At 36.3% G+C, this 19,090-nt stretch overlaps 1 protein-coding gene across 1 annotated transcript in view; it reads right to left on the bottom strand.

The window, feature by feature from the left end:
- Positions 1-448: 448 nt before the first annotated feature.
- The window catches only part of CFAP43 (cilia and flagella associated protein 43), a 99,956-nt gene continuing 81,314 nt past the window's right edge, over positions 449-19,090 (bottom strand). Inside the window, exons 29-38 of the mRNA XM_024734977.1 lie at positions 16,024-16,131; positions 14,375-14,461; positions 13,599-13,687; positions 11,775-11,988; positions 10,566-10,678; positions 8,941-9,100; positions 4,211-4,375; positions 2,338-2,418; positions 983-1,136; positions 449-795 (exon numbers count right to left, since the gene is read on the bottom strand). Of these exons, the coding sequence (XP_024590745.1) occupies positions 629-795; positions 983-1,136; positions 2,338-2,418; positions 4,211-4,375; positions 8,941-9,100; positions 10,566-10,678; positions 11,775-11,988; positions 13,599-13,687; positions 14,375-14,461; positions 16,024-16,131 (1,338 nt within the window). The 3' untranslated portion in view covers positions 449-628. The remainder of the gene's footprint in view (positions 796-982; positions 1,137-2,337; positions 2,419-4,210; positions 4,376-8,940; positions 9,101-10,565; positions 10,679-11,774; positions 11,989-13,598; positions 13,688-14,374; positions 14,462-16,023; positions 16,132-19,090) is intronic.

The raw sequence follows: 19,090 nt of genomic DNA on the forward strand, positions 1-19,090 counted from the left end.
TGTTGCAATATATATGCACATAGAAGATTATGTCATGTTTATGTAGAACGTCTATGTAGAAGAAAATATGTTGTAATTTACAAATGATTTAGGGCTTGGCAAAAGTAAACAATTCACCTTGTTCCCATCGGTAGGACAGGGAATAATCTTAAACATTCTATTAATTTTTTTTCTGATGATAGAGAAATGCTTACTGAAGAAAATGGGAAATATAGAAAAATATAAAAGATAAAAATCATTCATAATCTCATAACATTTCTGGTAATTTTATAAAATTAGAAATACCAGTAGTGGCTAAAAATAATTTTTTGTCTTTAAGACTTTCTATATTTCTACTGTGAAAATAATTTTTGATCAAATTAAGACAATAAAATAGATCTTGAATATATTCTGAGTTAAAATCGTGTTCATTCTTGAATAAAAATCATTCGTGTTACTTTAGACATTTATTCATGCAGGACATTTTTATAATGACTAAGGCTAAAATCAATCAATTTGCTATTAAAAATATGCCACTAAGAGGAGACTCTACTTAAATTTCCTTATATAAGAGAGACAGAAATCATTTTAACCAAATGAAATTATTTTTAAAACGACTGATTTGGTCTTATGTTTCCCACCAGCATTTTTACATTTGAACGAGAGCAGGAAATGTTTTCATCCTTAATCTTTCAACTTCAGCCTGTAGTATTGAAATCTGCTCAGCTTGTTCTTTTGAAATTTTTGTTAACTTTTGCTGTTGTATCATGTTTTCATATCGTTCTTTGGCAATCTTTTCACAAGTCAGTGTAGACCCTTATCCCAGAAATGAAGAAGAAGGAATTATTTGGATTATTATCTATACTTTTAAATACAGAAACAGCACTCAGAATCAATTAAACATATGGAACAAATACTGGTAGCTTTATAACCACTGTACAGATTTTAGGAATTATGATCACTTTTAAAGAAACTGACAGTTGATTAAAGAAAAAAATCTTACCCACTGCATTACAGATGTCTTTTCTCTCTGAGACAGCCACCAGTTCTTCTCGTAAATTGCAGCTTAGGGTATAATTTGCTACATCTTTTTGATTGCTGTACCTTCTCAGTTTTTTAAGCAGCTTTTTGCAGTTTTCCACATTCTTTTTGTGGGTCTGAAATTTTTGTTCCCATGACACCCCACAGAAATAATTTTGAAAAAAATATATTTTATAAAGATATTATTCTTAAAATTTAAATACATTGTCATCATTAGGACATCTTACCATCATATCCCTAGTACCTAGCATAATACCTGCACATAGTGGGTACTTAAATTATTTGTTGATAGATAGAATGGTATGTTAATACACATTTTAGAAAAATATTTGTATATTCTTAGAAATAAGAGAAGATTTAAAAAACACATAGCCTTGAGATTACTTTGTTTCCATCTTATATATGTTAAACACTCAAAACTGAGCATTGTTAGGCAATTAGGGTAAAACAAAGCCTTTACAATGCAAAGGAAAGACTATCAACACTTCTACTACATAAATCTTACATAACCTAATGTGAAACAGGAAATTCACCTACACTCTGATATCTCCCAAGGGGTTAATTCAAATGTTAAAAGAAGTGCTTCACAACCTAAATGACTGACAGATGAATGGATGAAGAAGATGGGGTACATACATACAATGGAATATTGCTCAGCCATTAAAAAGAATGAAATAATGCCATTTGCAGCAACATGGATGGACCTGGAGATTATCATACTAAGTGAAGTAAGTCAGACAGAGAAAGATAAATATAATATGATGTTGCTTATAGGCAGAATCTTTAAAAAATGATACAAATGAACTTATTTACAAAACAGAAACAGACTCCCAGACTTAGAGAACAAACTTATGGTTACTGGGGGAAGGGAGAGAGGGATAGATTGGGAGGTTGGGGTTGACATATACACACTGCTATATTTAAGATAGATAAGCAACAAGGACCTACTGTATAGCACAGGGGACTCTGCTCAATATTCTGCAATAACCTAAATGGGAAAAGAACTTGAAAAAGAATAGATACATGTATATGTATAACTGAATCACTTTGCTGTACACCTGAAACTAACACAACACTGTTCATCAACTATACTCCAATATAAAATAAAAACTTTTTAAAAAAAGAAGTGCTTCAGGCTACCACATTGGTTACAATTGCAAAGACACCACTTAGAGACCTCTAATTACATCCTGAATATCAGTATAAAAGAGCAAGATTTTGGTAGGTTCTATTTGAATTCATGATTTGCAAACTATTACTTTGTTTAAATCATTCACAACTACTGGAATTATAATGATCAGTATCCTTGAGACCTACCTTATCTAAAACAGCAATGGTTTGCTCCATTATTCCAATCTGAATGGCAATCATAGTCTCATAGTTTGGTTCATTTAGGTACTTTAAGAGGAAAAAAAAAACCCCACAATGTATGTAAGGATATTTTTTTCTATTTCTTTCAGTAGATAATTTTATAAAGATTATCTTAGTTTTGAAAGTTACTGTTTCTCATGAAAATTATCTATCCAAGTTAGGATTGACTTGACTCTAGTGTCATGCTATTTACTTATATTTGACTATTGATACACTCATCTATATACTAATAGTTACAAATGCCTAGAGTTTATCTTCTCATTCATTCATTCACTTATTCAACTCACCAAATATTTATTGTGTCTCATTTGAGAGTGTCTCATTAAGTCCCATATTAACTATATCCCAGTTAAAGATACTGAGGGAGATAACAAAGATAGATAACATGACAGAGACTTCAAGAAAAAGAGAACGTGTAGTATGATTAGTTGCCAGAATGTATGTAAGGTGACATGCAAATTAAAAGGTGGTTTGAGTTGGGCCATGGTTTCTCTGAACTGGGGAAATCAAAAGGCTTTATGGATGAGGTGGCATTTAAACCAGACCTTGAAAAATAGATAGATTAGGGATGTGAAAAAAAAAATGCGGAAAAATATTGCAGGTAGAAGAACCAGTATAAGCAAAGGCACAGAGGTAGAATCCTGGAATATAAAATCAGTTTGGTTTGAGAATACTGATGTGTAAGAGCAACAGTGGGAATGAATTTCAAAAGATAGTTTGAAGGACACCGAACGCCACTTAAGGATTTCAGAGTTCATGTGCCAGGTAAGAAGAGGAACTTTAAAATGTTTGAGCAGAGTAGTAATGTTATTAGACCTGAATAGGAATGTGACAGCAGTATACAGTATAATTAGAAGAGAAAAACCCAAGGTCAAGAGACTAGTTAGGAGATTATTATAAAATACTTTAAACCACTGAAAAGGAAGGACTGAAGCAAGGTAAAGGCAGTGGGCATAGAGAATGAGGGAGTAAATGGATAAACTAGTCAAGACTTGGAAGACAAGGGAAAGAGCGGAATCAAAGAGGACAACAACTTTAACCCTGAGTGAATGGCTGAAAGAACAGAAATAAGCAAAATAAGAAGAGGAGCTGTTGGGAAGTAGGAAATACAGAAATAGAGCTTGAGAAAGGTCAGGTTCAGAGAGCTTAGATTGGAATTGGAATTTAATTGGAGTCCAGAAAGCTTGGATGAGTCTTAGCAGTGATCATGAAAGTCAGAAAAAGAGAAATCATCAAAGGAGAGGGCATGGAAAGAAACACAGAGCTGAGGGCAGAATCTTAAAAATAGCTATCCTTAAGAGAAACAAAAGAGAAATGAGGAAAAGAGGCAGAGTGGTCTGACATGTTGGAAGAAATACAGGAGAAAACAGGGATGATTAAAGCCAAAACAATGGGCAATTAAGAATGAAGATGGATGGACTTCCCTGGCGGTCCAGTGGTTAACACTCCGCGCTTCCACTGCAGGTTTGATCCCTGGTCAGGGAACTAAGATCCCACATGCCACGCGGCCAAAAAAAAAAAGATGGACAAATGCTACAGGGATGGTTATGACTGGGAAAGGGACCACTAGATTTGACAATTAGGAAATTCTTGGTGAACTGCAAAACAGAACTATACTACCGAATGGGTCACAAAGAACCAGAGGCAGCAAATGTAAACTACCAGAAGAAACAGACAGAATTCATAGTCACATTATGAACTACTTCTGGCATAGAACATGCTTGACATCACAGAGGCTTCTTATTAAATACTGGTTGAATGAATGAATACATTAATGAATGAAATTAAAATTATATAGTGGGGGGCAGGGAGAACTTACCTTTTGACGATCTCTTGAGAAAAACAGCATCTGAATATCCCGAGCCTTCTGATTTAGATCTTCCATTTCCATCTCCATTTTCTTATGTTCCCACTCGATCTGAAATATTCCTTTGTGGACTTCTTTACTTTCCATCATGCTAGCAACTTTCTTTTGTCCTTGAGTCTTAAAGAAAAAGTACATTCCGATATTCATATAATATGATTCTGCATACAGGATACAGAATATTTGAAGCTGAATGCTTTTCTTAGAAAACGCTTGGAATGCAGAGATAATTCTATCCTCTTTCTTAAAATGTAGTAGATATTAAAAAATTACTTGTGGGCACAATCTGATCACTATAAAGCATGGTAGTTACTGAACAGAAGGGATTATAAGATACATTTGAATGGCATAGCCAATTTACTTTTATGTCAGTGATTAGGCAGGAACTCCTCTTGCCATCACCAATCTACCAATCTGTATGGGTTTATACCCCTAGTCTGCCCTGCTTTTTGACACTATAGATAAAGGATTGTAATTTAATGCAGCTAGGCACAGCAGTATCTTGTTGGTAGCTAGTGGAAAAGCAAAAAAATTCAATGGGTTAAATATGATATTTAAACACCTAGATGTTTTGTACTTCATTTCAAATTGCCTACATGAAGTTCAGGAATATTTTCATGGAGTTGTTCTCCCAGATTGCTAACAGTGAAACTACTATGTCTCTAAAATAAATTTGTATGTGAGCTCCATCAGTTAATGTTTTATATTTTTCCTCCCTTCTCCTTCAAGAACTTAGCTTTTCCAAGTTCATGCCACTAGACTATACCAACTGCTACTCTTTCTAAAAATTATTTTCATCTTTTGGTCACTGCTTGGCCTCAGTTCCTTGAATTTCCCACTTTCAATGCTCTTTTCTCTATCTTCCTCAGCCACCCAGCTCCCATGATCATACCCTTGATCTTGCCATCGCCAGTTCCGAAATCTTAAGGTCAAGCATTTCTCTGGAGCAGTATTTCCCAAATGTGGGAAATATTGCCCCACCAGGGCACATTCAACTATGTCTGGGGACATTTCTGGCTGACATAACTGTAGGGGGGCATTGCTACTGGCATCTAGTGGGTAGAGGCCAGGGAGGCTGCTAAACTTCACACAATACACAGGACATCTCTCCCCGACAAACAATCATCCAGCTCAAAATGTCAGTAGTGCTGAGGTTGAGAAACACTTCCGTCGAGCTACCACATCTCCTCTCTCCTTTCCTTTCAGTCAACTTTGTCATAAGATTTATTTTATAGTCCTGGTCTCAACTTCCTCACTTCATATTGTTTCTTCAGCCATCACCAGTTGAGCTCCTGCCCCAACCCTCCACTAAGACTGCTCTTGTCAAGTAATTGACATAGTGCATGGTTCCCTCCTCCTCGGAACTGTTTCTCTCATGGTTTCTAGGTTCCCTTCTATCTCACTGGCAGCTCCTTCTCAGTCTCCTCACTTAACTCCTTCTCTGCTAGATCTTTCAGAATTGGACTTTGGGTGTTGGCCCAAACACCCTCCTCCTATCTACCCACTTCCTACGTGGTCTCAAGCAATCTTGTGGCATAAATTATCTATTTGCAGATATCTCTATATGTAATAATCCATATGTAGTTAAATATATGTGATCTACATATAGGACACTCCTAAATATGTATCTCAACCCTGAATTCTGGCTATTAGATATTTCCACTGGGTGTTCTATAGGTATCTCAAATTTAACAAAAGCCAACATTCTTCATCCTATGTCCCCAGCCAAGGCTACAGCTCCTCAGTCTTTCTCATGTCAGTGAATGACACCATCACCTTCTCAATTGCTCAAAAGCCAAAATATTAAGATTTGTTCTCGATCCTTCTCTTTACCTGACCCTTCACATTCAGTCCATCAACAAATCTGATGGTTGTTGCTCTTACCCTAACAACAAAAATTGAAGAAGAATTAAAAACTTCCTGAGATAAACAAAAACTGAGGAAGTCCATCATTACTAGACTGCTCTACAAGAATTGCTAAAGGGAGTCCTTCAAGCTGAAATAAAAAGCGAGTAGATAGTAACTCAAAGCCAGAAGAAATAAATAAAAAACAACCTAAATAAAAAATGTAACTACATAGGTAAATATAAAAGCCAGTGTTCTTGTATTTTTGTTTGTAAGTACTCTATTTTTCCTGTGTGGTTTAAAAGAAAAATGCATAAAATAATAATTAAAAATCTATGTTAATGGACACAGAGTATATAAAGATGTAATTCATGATAATAATAACATACTGGGGGAGAAACAGAGCTCCATGGAAGCAGAGATTTGCATACTACTGAAACTAAGTTGGTGTTAATTTGAACTAGTCTGTTATAAAATTAAGATGTCAATTGTAATTCCCAGGGGTAACCACTAAGAAAGCATACGGAAAAGGAAAGGTATAGGGAAAAGGAAAAGAGAAGGGGATCAGAATGGTACTCTGCAAGAAACCCCAATTATATACTAAGAAAGCAATAACGGAGGGACTGAACAACCACAAAATATGACATGCAGAAAACAAATACCAAAATGGCAGCAGTAAGTTCTTCTTTACCAGTAATTACGTTCAATGTAAATGCATTAAAGCCTACAATTAAAAGGCAAAGATAGACACAATGGATTAAAAAAAGATCCAATAATATTCTGTCTAGAAGAGACTCACTTTAGATCCAATGACACAAGTAGCTCAAAGGTGAAAGGATGGAAAGATATCTTCCATGCAAACTGTAACCAAAAAACAGCTGGAATAGTTATACTAACATCAGACAAAATAAACTTTAACACAAAAATTGTGTTTTATATGCTGATAGAAGGCCAATCCTTCAAGAATATATAACAATTATAAACATATATGCACCTAAAAACAGTTTCAAAATATATGAAGCAAAAATTGACAGAATTGAAGGAGAAATAGACATTTTAATAACCATAATTGGAGACTTCAATATCTTACTTCCACTAATGGATAGAACAAGTATAGTTCAATATAGATCAATATAGAAATAGAGGATTTGAACACTATAAATTAATTAGACATAAGAGACATATACAGAATTCATCACTCAATAACAGCAGAATACACATTATTTGCAGGTGCAAATGGAACATTCTCAAATACAGATCACATGTTAGGCCATAAAATGAATCCTAATACATGTTAAAAGATGGAAATCATACAAAGTATCTGCTCTGACCACAAGGGAATGAAACTAGAAATCAATAACAGAAAGAAAACTGGAATATTTACAAATATGTGGAAATTCAACACCACATTATTAAATAATCAGTGAGGTCAAAAGAGAAATAAGGGATATTAGAAAATACTTTAAAATGAATGTAAGTGAAAATGTAACATACCAGAACTTATACAAATCCTTCTCAAACACTTAACAAAAAATTGAAAAGGAGGGAATATTTCCAAACATTTTATGAGGCCAACATTACCCTTTTGATTATCAAAGCCAAAGACACCACAAGAAGAGAAAATTACAGGTCAATATCCTTGATGAACATGGATGCCAAAATCATGAACAAAATATTAGCAAACCAAAGTCAACAGTACATTAAAAGGATCACACACACACACACACACACACACACACACACACACACACTTCTAGACATATGTTCAAACTGCTGAAAACCAAAGATAAAGAGAAAAATCTCAAAGGCAGACACATTATTTTAAGAGGAACAAAGATTAAAAAAATATAGTAGGCATCTTGTCAGAAGTTCCGTAAGCCAGAAGAAGATGAACACCTTTAAAGTGAAAAGAATGAGAGGGAGAAAGAAAGAACCTGTCAATCCAGGGAACCCAGCAAAATATCTTTCAATAATAGAGGTGAATCAATTTCAGACAAGGAAAAACAGAGAGAATTTATTACCGACAGACTTGCAATTCAGTTGTTAAAAGAAGTTTTTTAAGTAGAAGGTATATAATACAAGACAGAAACTTCAATCTATACAAAGAAAGATCTCTTGAAATAGTGAAATTGGAGGGGAATAGAAAATGCTTTTTTCTTATTTTCATCACTCTAAAAGATAACTATCTATAGCAATAATAACTATCTATAACAATAATAACAATATATTGTGGGTTAAGAGCATTTATAAAAGTAATATGTATAGCAACATTAGCACATAATTCCCAAATAGCACAAAATCCTCAAATATTTGGAAATTAAATAACACACTTCTAAATAACCCATAGTAACTTCTAATAGGAAGTTACAAGGGAAATTAGATAATATTTTAAATGGAAAGAAAATAAAAATACAAAATATCAAAATTTGCAGAATGCAGCTAAAATAGTGCTTAGAAGGCAATTTATAACATTAAATGTTTATATCAGAAAACAAGCAAGGTCTGAAATCAATTCTCTAAGCTTATCAAACTTATCATTAGGTGAGGAGATTGACTCTAACAAAATAATAGTATGTATATTAGGATGAACATTTAACTCCGTGGTCCTGAACTTCTTTTACCTTAGAATTACCTGGCAAGCTTTTAAAAAATATCCATGCTTAGGGGTGAGGTCTGGACACGTTTGTAAACTTGTTCAGGTGATTCTAATGTAGAGTCGGAGTTAGCAACCACTGGTTCAACTGAATGAAAATGATTTACCATAGAAATCGGAGAATATGAAAAATATTTGGTACAGCAGGTGATATGTTGGTTTTTTCTCCTTAAAGCATGATAATTACCCGAATCACAGAATTCAAGTCTTCAATTATGTTCTTGTTGATGAGGATTGCATCAGAATAATCCAGCAGTAACTGGAAATTCTCCAGTTCTACTTGCCCTTGTTTAAGGAGGATTTGGATTGTCAAATTCAACTGGAATTTCACTTTGTCTTCCTGTAATCTAAATTGAAAAAGACTTTAAAGTAAGTAGTTGTAATACATTTATATTCCAAATTTCATCTATCATCTGATATATAAATTCGATAAAATATATCTGACATAAAAATTGAATATAAAATTCAAAATTAATTTTCCTTAAGTTGAAGGAAAACATGCTGGAGATTAATGTGGAAAATATTTTCCCAATGACAAGCTTTCCTAGAGGTCTCTATGGTACCTCTTCTTACTGATGTGGAATTACACTTGGGCTGCTCAAAGAATGGTATGGACAGAAACACATTCATAAAGTTTTACTTCATGATTAAGAAAAGATTAATATGGTTTTGAATGTAAGTGGAAAAAATAGAGATGCTACCAAATAACAAATCTGTTAAAGTTCTGACTTTGTGTATTGATCTCTGACATTATATTAACAATGTTTAATCTGCATACTACTTATCAAATCTATTTTTAGGTAATTCATATTCCTACTTATCACCTAGATCTGAAAATGATGTTTAATGATGAATTTGGGAACATTAGAGAAGTATTTATCAATGTGGCTGTAAATATGGCCAAAAGTGAAGCAAGGACTTAAAACAGTATCCCAATTACTCTGGAAAATACAACAAGCTCCCTTGAAGAAAAAATATTAGCTGCTTAGGCCTCTACATGGAAATTTCTTGGATATCTACTTAATTTTCCACACAGTTTGCTTGTGTGGCTTGAGCTTAAAAGTACTTACCAGCAGAAACGTGTTCTTTGTATTTTCATGTGGAAGGAGATTAAAATAAAAGATTTTCCCCAAGTTTGCCTATTTGATTAAGTCACAGGAATGTGAGGTATAGTATAGGGAATATAGTCAATAGAATTGTCACAACTTTGGGCTTCCCTGGTGGCGCAGTGGTTGAGAGTCCGCCTGCTGATGCAGGGGACAAGGGCTCGTGCCCCGGTCTGGGAGGATCCCACATGCTGCAGAGCAGCTAGGCCCGTGACCCATGGCCGCTGGGCCTGCGCATCTGGGGCTTATGCTCTGCAACGGGAGAGGCCACAATGGTGAGAGGCCCACGTACCGCCAAAAAAAAAAAAAAAAAAATTGTCATAACTTTGTGTGATGATAGATGGTAATGACCTATCATGGAGATCATTGAGTAATGTATAGGAATATCAAATCACTATGTGTGCATCTGAAACTAATTTTGTAAGTCAATTATGCTCCAAATTTTAAAAAAGGGAAAAACAGAAATTGAAGAGTAAAAAAAAACTTGACCATTTGCAGTAAGAACAGTGGAGCATGTAGGCAAATTTCTGAAATAAGGTCTTATGTAACAAAATGCACTTTCTCAAGGAGAAGTTATAAAGCCATGAATATAGGTAAGCCAGTGCCAGCTGAAAACCAGTGAGTCAGCATTCTCTCCCCATGATAACACAACCTAATTTAGCCCTAGATTTTGAATAAATGAACATGAATGAAAGGTTCAAATTACAGGGTGAGCTCACGGGACACTTTTTCAATTTCATGTTGCACCTTCTCATCATCCTCAGTTCTCCTCTGGAGGAAAGCCACCATTTCTATTAAGCCAGCTGCTTTCTGCTTTACCTGAAGAAACCAAACCACCAACATCTCAGAACATACGGAGCTTTAGAAATAAAAGCAAACTAATTTTAAAGAACTTTAAAAAATATACATCTTTTAACTTTGTTACAAAACCTTAACAAGTCCAACTTTCTAAGAAATAAACAAAAATTTAAATCCTGCCATTATGTAATATAAGAAACCCAAAACTTACATGGTACCTCCCATGAATAATCAGAAAAGTATCAAATTTGCTTCTCACTGAAAGACAATACGCAAGCAACTAGAATTTTTCTTATATCTTATCATCTTAGATAAAGTTTTACAATCATAGATACTTTAACAAAAATATGACAGCCTGACGCATGTGGCACACAATTTAGGTAACTGGTGGCAGGGCCGGGGGGCAAGGTGTGGTCAAGAAGCAGCAAGAGGAAGAAGTCTCTTCCTAATTAAACACACTCTCAAATTGCTACCCTTTGTTACATTAACAAAATATTCTAGCAAAACTATAATGCTGATTCTGGTGAAATATAATTCTTCTATGCAAAAAGGGATGGGGACTACTCAGGACCAGAGCAGACAGGAGAAGTTGTATCTACAACAGTGCTGTCCAAGAGAAATGTCACGTGAGCCATCGATGCAAGCCACATATGTAATTTAAAATTTTGCAGGAGCCACATTATACAAGTGAAATGAAACAGATGAAATTAATTTTATTATCTTATTTAATACAATATATCTGAAACATTATCATTTCAACCTGTAAGGAATAAAAAAATATTAAGACACTTTCCCTTCTTTTTTTCATGCTAAGTCTTCTAAATCTGTGTGTATTTTCCAGTTACAGTATGTCTCAATTAGGACTGTCCACATTTATTTCAAGTAAAAAATAACCCCATGTGGCTAGTGGCCATCAATTTGGGTCTACAAGTACTTAGCCCTCAGTAGGACTGATGTTAATATTTTATTTCTTTATCATTATTATTAATATTACTATTACCCTAGTGCGAAAACCTAAATAACTAGCTTTTCTAGAAGCACTGACCACCATAAACTATATATTTCATACTAGTACACTAAATGAAATGAAATAAAATAATAAAATGTTATTATATACTTTCTGTTCATTTTCCACTTTCGCTCGTCTGGTCATGCAGAAATGTTCCCAGACGGAGGGGTCCAAGCCTTGTGGCATGTTATTAATACTGTCCAAGTCATCCATGGCTTTCATTAACTGGGCAAAGGCATCCTTATTCAATTTCCCAGATCCTGGTCGCTCTCCAAAAGGCACAAGACTGGTCGTATCTGAGTGCACTTTTTGTTTGTGAATCCTGGTATTACCAATAAAAGCCCATCAACCTTTCACATTCTCACATACAAAAAAAATCACTGTTAAATTAATGCAACCCTTAGCAGAGGTGTGATACTGCAAGACAGTTTCCTGTGGCTAGTGGGTGGATTACCCCAAAGAGAAAAGCACCCACTTGGACCTTCTTCCGTCCCCTCTGGATCCCCAGACATGACCTCAGCTGGACTATAGATGTCCCCAGTTTCTGTCGGCACTGGCAGTTTCACCTGCACTAGAAAATGTCTCCCTTCTGGGCATTTTAAGCAGGTAAGTAAATGCCTGAGGGAAGTGTGGATGTCCCCTGGTTCTGCCCCATACATCCTCTGCTGGTATCCTTGTTGCAGGTGAGTAGCCTGGAGAATGTTCAGCTATATGTGCAACTGGAGAAGTGCCTCTTTTTATCTACATTAATGGATTAGTTTTGTTTCCCTGGCCTGCAGCTGGGAAGAGAAGGGTACAGAGATTTGTACCAGGCACTCACTCTCAAGGTGCTTTACAATACGTCGTGAAGTTACTATTGTTATCCTCTTTTTCTAGATGAAGGAAGTGAGGCTCTGAGAGAAGTGACTGGCCAAGGCCATAGGTCTGATAGATGTGGAGTTAGGATTTAAAGCTAATTCTGTTGGACAATAGAGTTTATGCTTTTTCCACTGCTGCCTCTCAGTATATGGGAGGTCTCACTTCTTTCTTCACAGGCTTATGTAACTCACTCCTTTAAAAATAGGGAAACAAAGACATAAGCCTTGCTCTAGACTGAATTCCTCAGGTTGCATGTAACCTGTCAAAGGTGAGAGAATGAGTTTGCATCTCAGACACAAATGAGCCTATATCTTTGTGACAAACTCCATGGTTCCTCCATTATGTCTGATTAAAAATTATGGAAATCTGAATTGATAAAAATCTGTGAAATGTAGTTCTAATGCTACTCTGGGTATACAAATCAGATATTTTAGAACTCTTCTGATAATGGTTATTTTCAATCACTTATACTGGCATTTCTCAAACTTTATCTTGAACACAAATCACATGAGATGCTCCGAGGAAAGGGTATTGGTGGTCGAATAAGTCTGGAAAACATTTCCTACTCTATTTCTTATACTTGGGGATGCAAAGGCTACAAAAAGTTCTGAAATGTTCTTCAGTAAAGAAAATCTTTTAACTTTATCTTTTTCAACCCAGTATTTCCTTAAACTTATTTTGTCCTGGAAGACTGTTATGTGTAATTCCAATTCATACGGCAAGGGACTCATACTTGCTGGAACACATCTTGGGAAAAACAGTTTATAAATCTGTCTGCCATCTGTGTCTTATGAGGAACTACTTTCATGTATAAAATAGAACCTATAATAGCACTATGATTACTTAGATACTTAACTATTTTTAAATAGTAAAAAAGAAATCCTTAGTCTTCATTGCCTACTGTAAGATATAAGAATGATCTTTAACAAACTGAGTTATGATCAAGACACTTGAACATTTTCACATAAAAGATGTTACATTGAATATTACGAACTAATCGGGAGAAAAAGCTGACATCTAATAACGCTTACAAATTTTTTTTCTCAAAAACATGATAACAAAGAGGAAACAAACCTTGGTCGGCGTTTAAAAAGTTTGTAGAGTATATCCACCTGATGACTGGGAATTTCAGAAAATTCCTTTTTAAAGCTGCGATCTAGAACCTAAGGGAAAACATATCATTGACAGGATTGTAACTTTTTTCAGAAGGCTTTTATTTGTTGACAATACTCTTTAAAATATAGGTTGTGTCACTTTGATTTTAAAATTCCATGAAAACTTGGTTTATAACCTTGTTAGAGGGTGACCACTCACTGTGCAAGGATTTAACAAAGATTTACTTTGAACAAGAAGCACCTCAGTAAATTTAAAACATTACTTCATATAAGAGGTCTAAGAAATCATTCAGAACTGAAGTTTCACAAAATGATATTTACCTGTAAAACATGCAAGTTACCTCTATTTTATTCCATTCCGTTCTATTCTATTCTTTTGTTTGCTTTTCTATCCTATTCTTTTCCATTATAAATCTGCTGATCATAGCCTACTAAGTTGATTTCATAACCAACTAATGGGACTTGCAACCTGAAGTTCAAAAAGCTCCAAAGTCTACATGAGCTCTCTCTTTTTTGTACAAGAGAAAGCTTGAACGAGAGAAGTTTAAAAAAATTTATTTTACACAGTGATTTTTAGAAATACACAGTGGCATAGAATGAAGTACACCCGTAACTGTGAATTACAGTAGGAGAAAAATCTATGAGGAAATTAAATTATATCCCTCTTAATCTTCCCCAAATCCAGGCAGCAGCAACTCTATTGCATTAGCGAGTGGGTGAGACAACAGCTCTCACTTTGTCTTCCGCCAGTAAGTTGTCGTAGTGTTCCTTGTACATATCGAGGTCTTCTCTAGATTTCCGGATGGCCTCTGTAGTCTGGCTCTATAATAACATCAGGAGTAGAAGATTGGAACTGGAGATTTTTCAGGATAAACAAAAATATTGGGGATACTGAAAAGAACAAGGAATTCCCTAGTACAAGATAAATGTGAAGTGAAGTATCGATTACATATAACATTCACAGAAGAAAGTAAACTGACTGGAGACTGAAAGGACAAACATCCACTCACCTGTTTCAAAGGGTAGCCAGCTCTGTATGTGAGTGTGTAAGTGACTAGGGAGCACACTACACTCTTGGCAGGGCGGTATGGATGATGAAATTGCACAGGCTTGGGAGTTGCATGGACCTTGGTTCTGAGAGACTGAATATATAAATGGACAACGGCCAGACAGTATATAAAGATAGAGCCCTGACCCATAACCTACAACCAGCCAGGAGGGGAAACCACAGCCTCTGCAGCGATCGGCCCTAAACTGCCAGGACTTGGTCAATAACTTTCAGCTTTCCTAATTTTTGCTACCATTTTCAACTTAGGACCAACCAGAGAAAGCCAAAGCTCCTTCCTAAACCAAGCACATAGGTTGCCAAGCTTCTAATTAACTTGCTCCAGGCTTCTCCATGCCAACAACTTCGAATCAGGGAATAGCTGAAGCCCTCTCTTCCATTCATCATGAAGCTTTCTCATCCCCTGCCTGGCTTTGAGTGTCTGCCAAACACAAGTGATGGTGGCTGATTCCCATACTATACCAAGCTCTGAATAAATAGTCTGCTTATTCTCATTTGGAGGGTCTTTATTTATATCTACAGTTCCAATTTCTGGTGTGTTACACACTAGTGAGTGACTTAGCCTGTTTCCAGTCTCTCTGAGATGGACTCCTCATCTACAAAAGAAATCCCATACTCTGTAGGGTTGTTATGAGTAGGGTTGTATTTAGAAGGTGCTTTGCATATGCTCTTTAACAGCCTCTTGGCAACAATAACTACATATGTCATTTGATACTTTATATCATTCATAAATGTCATTTATTAACACTAATAAAAGCGGACATCTTTTGAACATCATCATGTGACATGTATTTTGTATTCATTGTCTCTTTAATGAAACATATCTATTCATGCTCCTATTTGAGATTTTCAAACTATGACAGCTTTTCATTCTATAAGCTAACCCATTACTTATATATTTAGTGAAACTTAGGGTGCCAAAAGGTCCAGAGAGAACAATATTCCCTAGAGAAGAGCTTGAAAATAGCTTTAAAGGTTATGTGTCTTATCCAAGGTCCCATAGCTAGTCAGTGGTTAAAAGTGGGCCCCTTCAACCATGAAGCCACATGGCCTCATTTTATAAACCATATGTCATATGAAAGTTACACAGTTCGTTTGACTAAATGATTGCAGACGCAGAATCACATAACTTTATGAACAGATTGGAGTGGGCACTTTCATCTGACCCTGGGGCAAAGTCCCAGACAGGGAGCCAAGGAAAGCACACAGTTGAGTAGGAATGTAGAAGGAAGGAAGAGGCTAGGCATGTGAGCTCTCGTTAAGAGGGATCCCCTTTGTCAGAAGATGCTTGTACTCAGGTATCAGACACTACACTTACTTTCTCCTCCTGCTTCCTTGCAAGGTAGTTGTTCAGGAAGGCTTCTCTGGAGCTTATTTCTTCATCCAACAGTAAGGAAAACACAAGGTTGATTATTTTCAATTCCTCCTGCAGAAATATTTAAAAAGGGGGAAAATGATCAATATGCCTACCTTTGAAAGGATTTCCTATTGAGGGTCACAGACTTGGCACTCATCAAGCAAGTTTATGACATACAAGCAAGAGAAATTCTTTTTAAGAAAAAGGGAATATAAACTTGCAATAACTGCTCAGTTGTTTTTACCTTTTTCAATTTTCATTGTAAGATAAAACACATACATAGGAAAATACGTAAAACAAATGTATAGTTGAATGAGTTATTATAAAGGCAAAACACCCTTGTTATCACCACTCAATTAAGAACTAGAACTTTACCACTTTACCAGAGCCCTTTCCATGTGTCCCCATTCTAATCTCAACCCCGATAATAACCATTGTCCTGACTTTTATGATAATCACCTCTTTATGTTTCTTTGCAGTATTATTACCCAAATATGTATCTCTAGGCACTATTGTATAACATGCTGGTGAAAAAACTGTCACATTTTAGAAGTCTCTTATAATCCACAGGTTCCCTTTCAGCCCTTTCTTTTCCTCACATTTATTTGCAGTTATCTGTAGTTTCACCTAGTCTGGGTTTTGCTAACTGCATACTTATGGCAAGTTTTTCAGAGTCCTTTATCCCATGTATTTCCTGAAAATTGGCAGCTGAATCAGAGGACAGATCAGACCTATGTTTGATCCTTTTATGAAGATCATAAAGGATATTGTGCTTTTTGATCAGGAAACAGGTAGTATCAAGTTGTCTTTCTTTTTGAGATGTTAGCAGCTGTAGATCTCAATGCCTGGGTCCATTAATCCACTGGGAGCTGCAAAATGGTGATGTTATATTTCTATCATTCCTTTTTCACTTACTGATTGAAATCCTCTTATAAAGGGCCGCTTCTCCCTATCTATTTGGTTACCTAGCAGTGTAGTTCATACAGGAAAACAGTAAATACTTGACACTTTCTCTTTATTAATTTTTAGATAATAAATTTGTTATCCTTTGATGGCATTTTTATTTTTAAAATATCACACATTCATTAATCTAACAAATTTGATAGGTTTCAGTTAATTGCAATTATTATTATCGTTGAATCTTAAATTGTCCCATTTAGGGGAACTTTTTTTTTTTGCAGTACACGGGCCTCTCACTGCTGCGGCCTCTCCCATTGCGGAGCACAGGCTCCGGACGCGCAGGCTCAACGGCCACGGCCCACGGGCCCAGCCGCTCCGCGACACGCGGGATCCTCCCGGACCGGGGCACGAACCCGCGTCCTCCGCATCAGCAGGCAGACTCCCAACCACTGCGCCACCAGGGAAGCCCTAGGGGAACTTTTAAAGTTGACTCCTGAGTCCTTTTGATGTTACTTAGTAGTCTTTGATAGTTTCCTCATTGTCTTGTATGAAAAGATGTTCTATCTTTTTAAAATAACAGCTTTACTAAGATGTATTTCACGATCCATACAATTCACTCCTTTAAAGTCTGTAATTCAATGGTTTTTAAAAATCAGATTCCCAGTTGTGCAACCATCACCACAATTTTAGAATATTTCATCACTTCTAAAAGAAATCCGTTAGCAGCCATTTCCCATTTCTCCCCACACCTCCCAGAGGTCTTCATGCCTCCACCCAAAGCAACCACTAACTTTAACTTTCTGTCTCTATGGATTTGCCTATTCCGGACATTTCATATATATGGAAACATTCAATATGTGGCCTAGAGTGTCTGGCTTCTTTCACTTAGCATGTTTTCAAGGTTCATCCATGTTGTAGAATGTATTATTACATTCTTTTTGTAGCTGAATAATATGCCATTATAGGGATAAATCACATTTTATTTATCCATTCATAGTTGTTGGACATTTGGATTATTTCTACGTTTTGGCCATTATGACTAACGCACTCTTAAGACTAATGCTGGAGCATTCATTCCCAATCTCCCCCCACCTAACTACCATATGCATACATCCCCTCCCTGCTGGGCCAGTGATTATGTTCTTCTATCTGTGGCCACGATAAGTGAGGAACAGCCCCTCTCCCATGGCTACGGGTCTTGCTGGGTCCTGGTAATAGTGCCCTTCCTTTGCCTCTTTAACTCTAGGGATGACACTGGCTTCCCATCGTTTCTAGTCTCTGGCTGTTTCACCATTCTTTACTGTTTCTCTTAACCCTGCCCATACCTCAGTGAAGAGTCCCTGCATTACCTCTCTTAAACGTAACCCTTTCAGGGTACCATTCCTATTAGGACCCTGACAATACAGACATCCTCCTGGAGGTTCCTTAACCTCTCTCATCATTTTTGGTTGACCCCTTTGCTTTGGTGAGATACATCTTCCATTAGCTTCCAGAGAATGGGTGCATATAAATTTTTGAGACCTTGCATTTCTCAAAATATTATTCTCCTTTCACATTCAGTTGATAGTTTGGTCAGGTATAGAATCTAATGTTAGGAATAATTTTCCCTCAGAATTTAAAGCCTTCATTCTTGGTCTTCTTGCTTCTAAGTTATTGTATGCTTCATTTATATTCTTACTGCTGAATCAAATTAAGTCAGATTTTTCATCTGATCTTTTAGGGCATGTATATTATTCATTCATTCAACATACAAGATGAGCCCAGCCCTTTGCTAGTTGCTGGAAATACAAAAATGAAAAAGACAGACTCGGTCCCTACCCTCACGGAGCTTATAGTCTTGGGAGCATTAAAAAGTGATTCACAATAAATTAAAATTCAGTTGTAATAAGTGATAGGAAGTAAAAGAACAGAGTATATAACAAGAAGACCTAACCTAGTCTGGGACCTGACAGATGAGTAGATGTAGCCCAGGAAGCAGAGAAGTGGGCAGAGTCTTACTGCCGCACTGGGAGGAAGGAGATGTGAACAGGAGGCAGAGAACTCAGCATGGCAAGTGAGGGGGGCGCCACAGATGAGGCTGGAGCAGGAGTCACGGCCGTCGAGTGCAGGACCTGGATGCCAGACAGGG

This window comes from Neophocaena asiaeorientalis, unplaced genomic scaffold, assembly GCF_003031525.2.
Source record: "Neophocaena asiaeorientalis asiaeorientalis breed wild unplaced genomic scaffold, Neophocaena_asiaeorientalis_V1.1 scaffold240, whole genome shotgun sequence".
Lineage (NCBI taxonomy): Eukaryota > Metazoa > Chordata > Mammalia > Artiodactyla > Phocoenidae > Neophocaena > Neophocaena asiaeorientalis.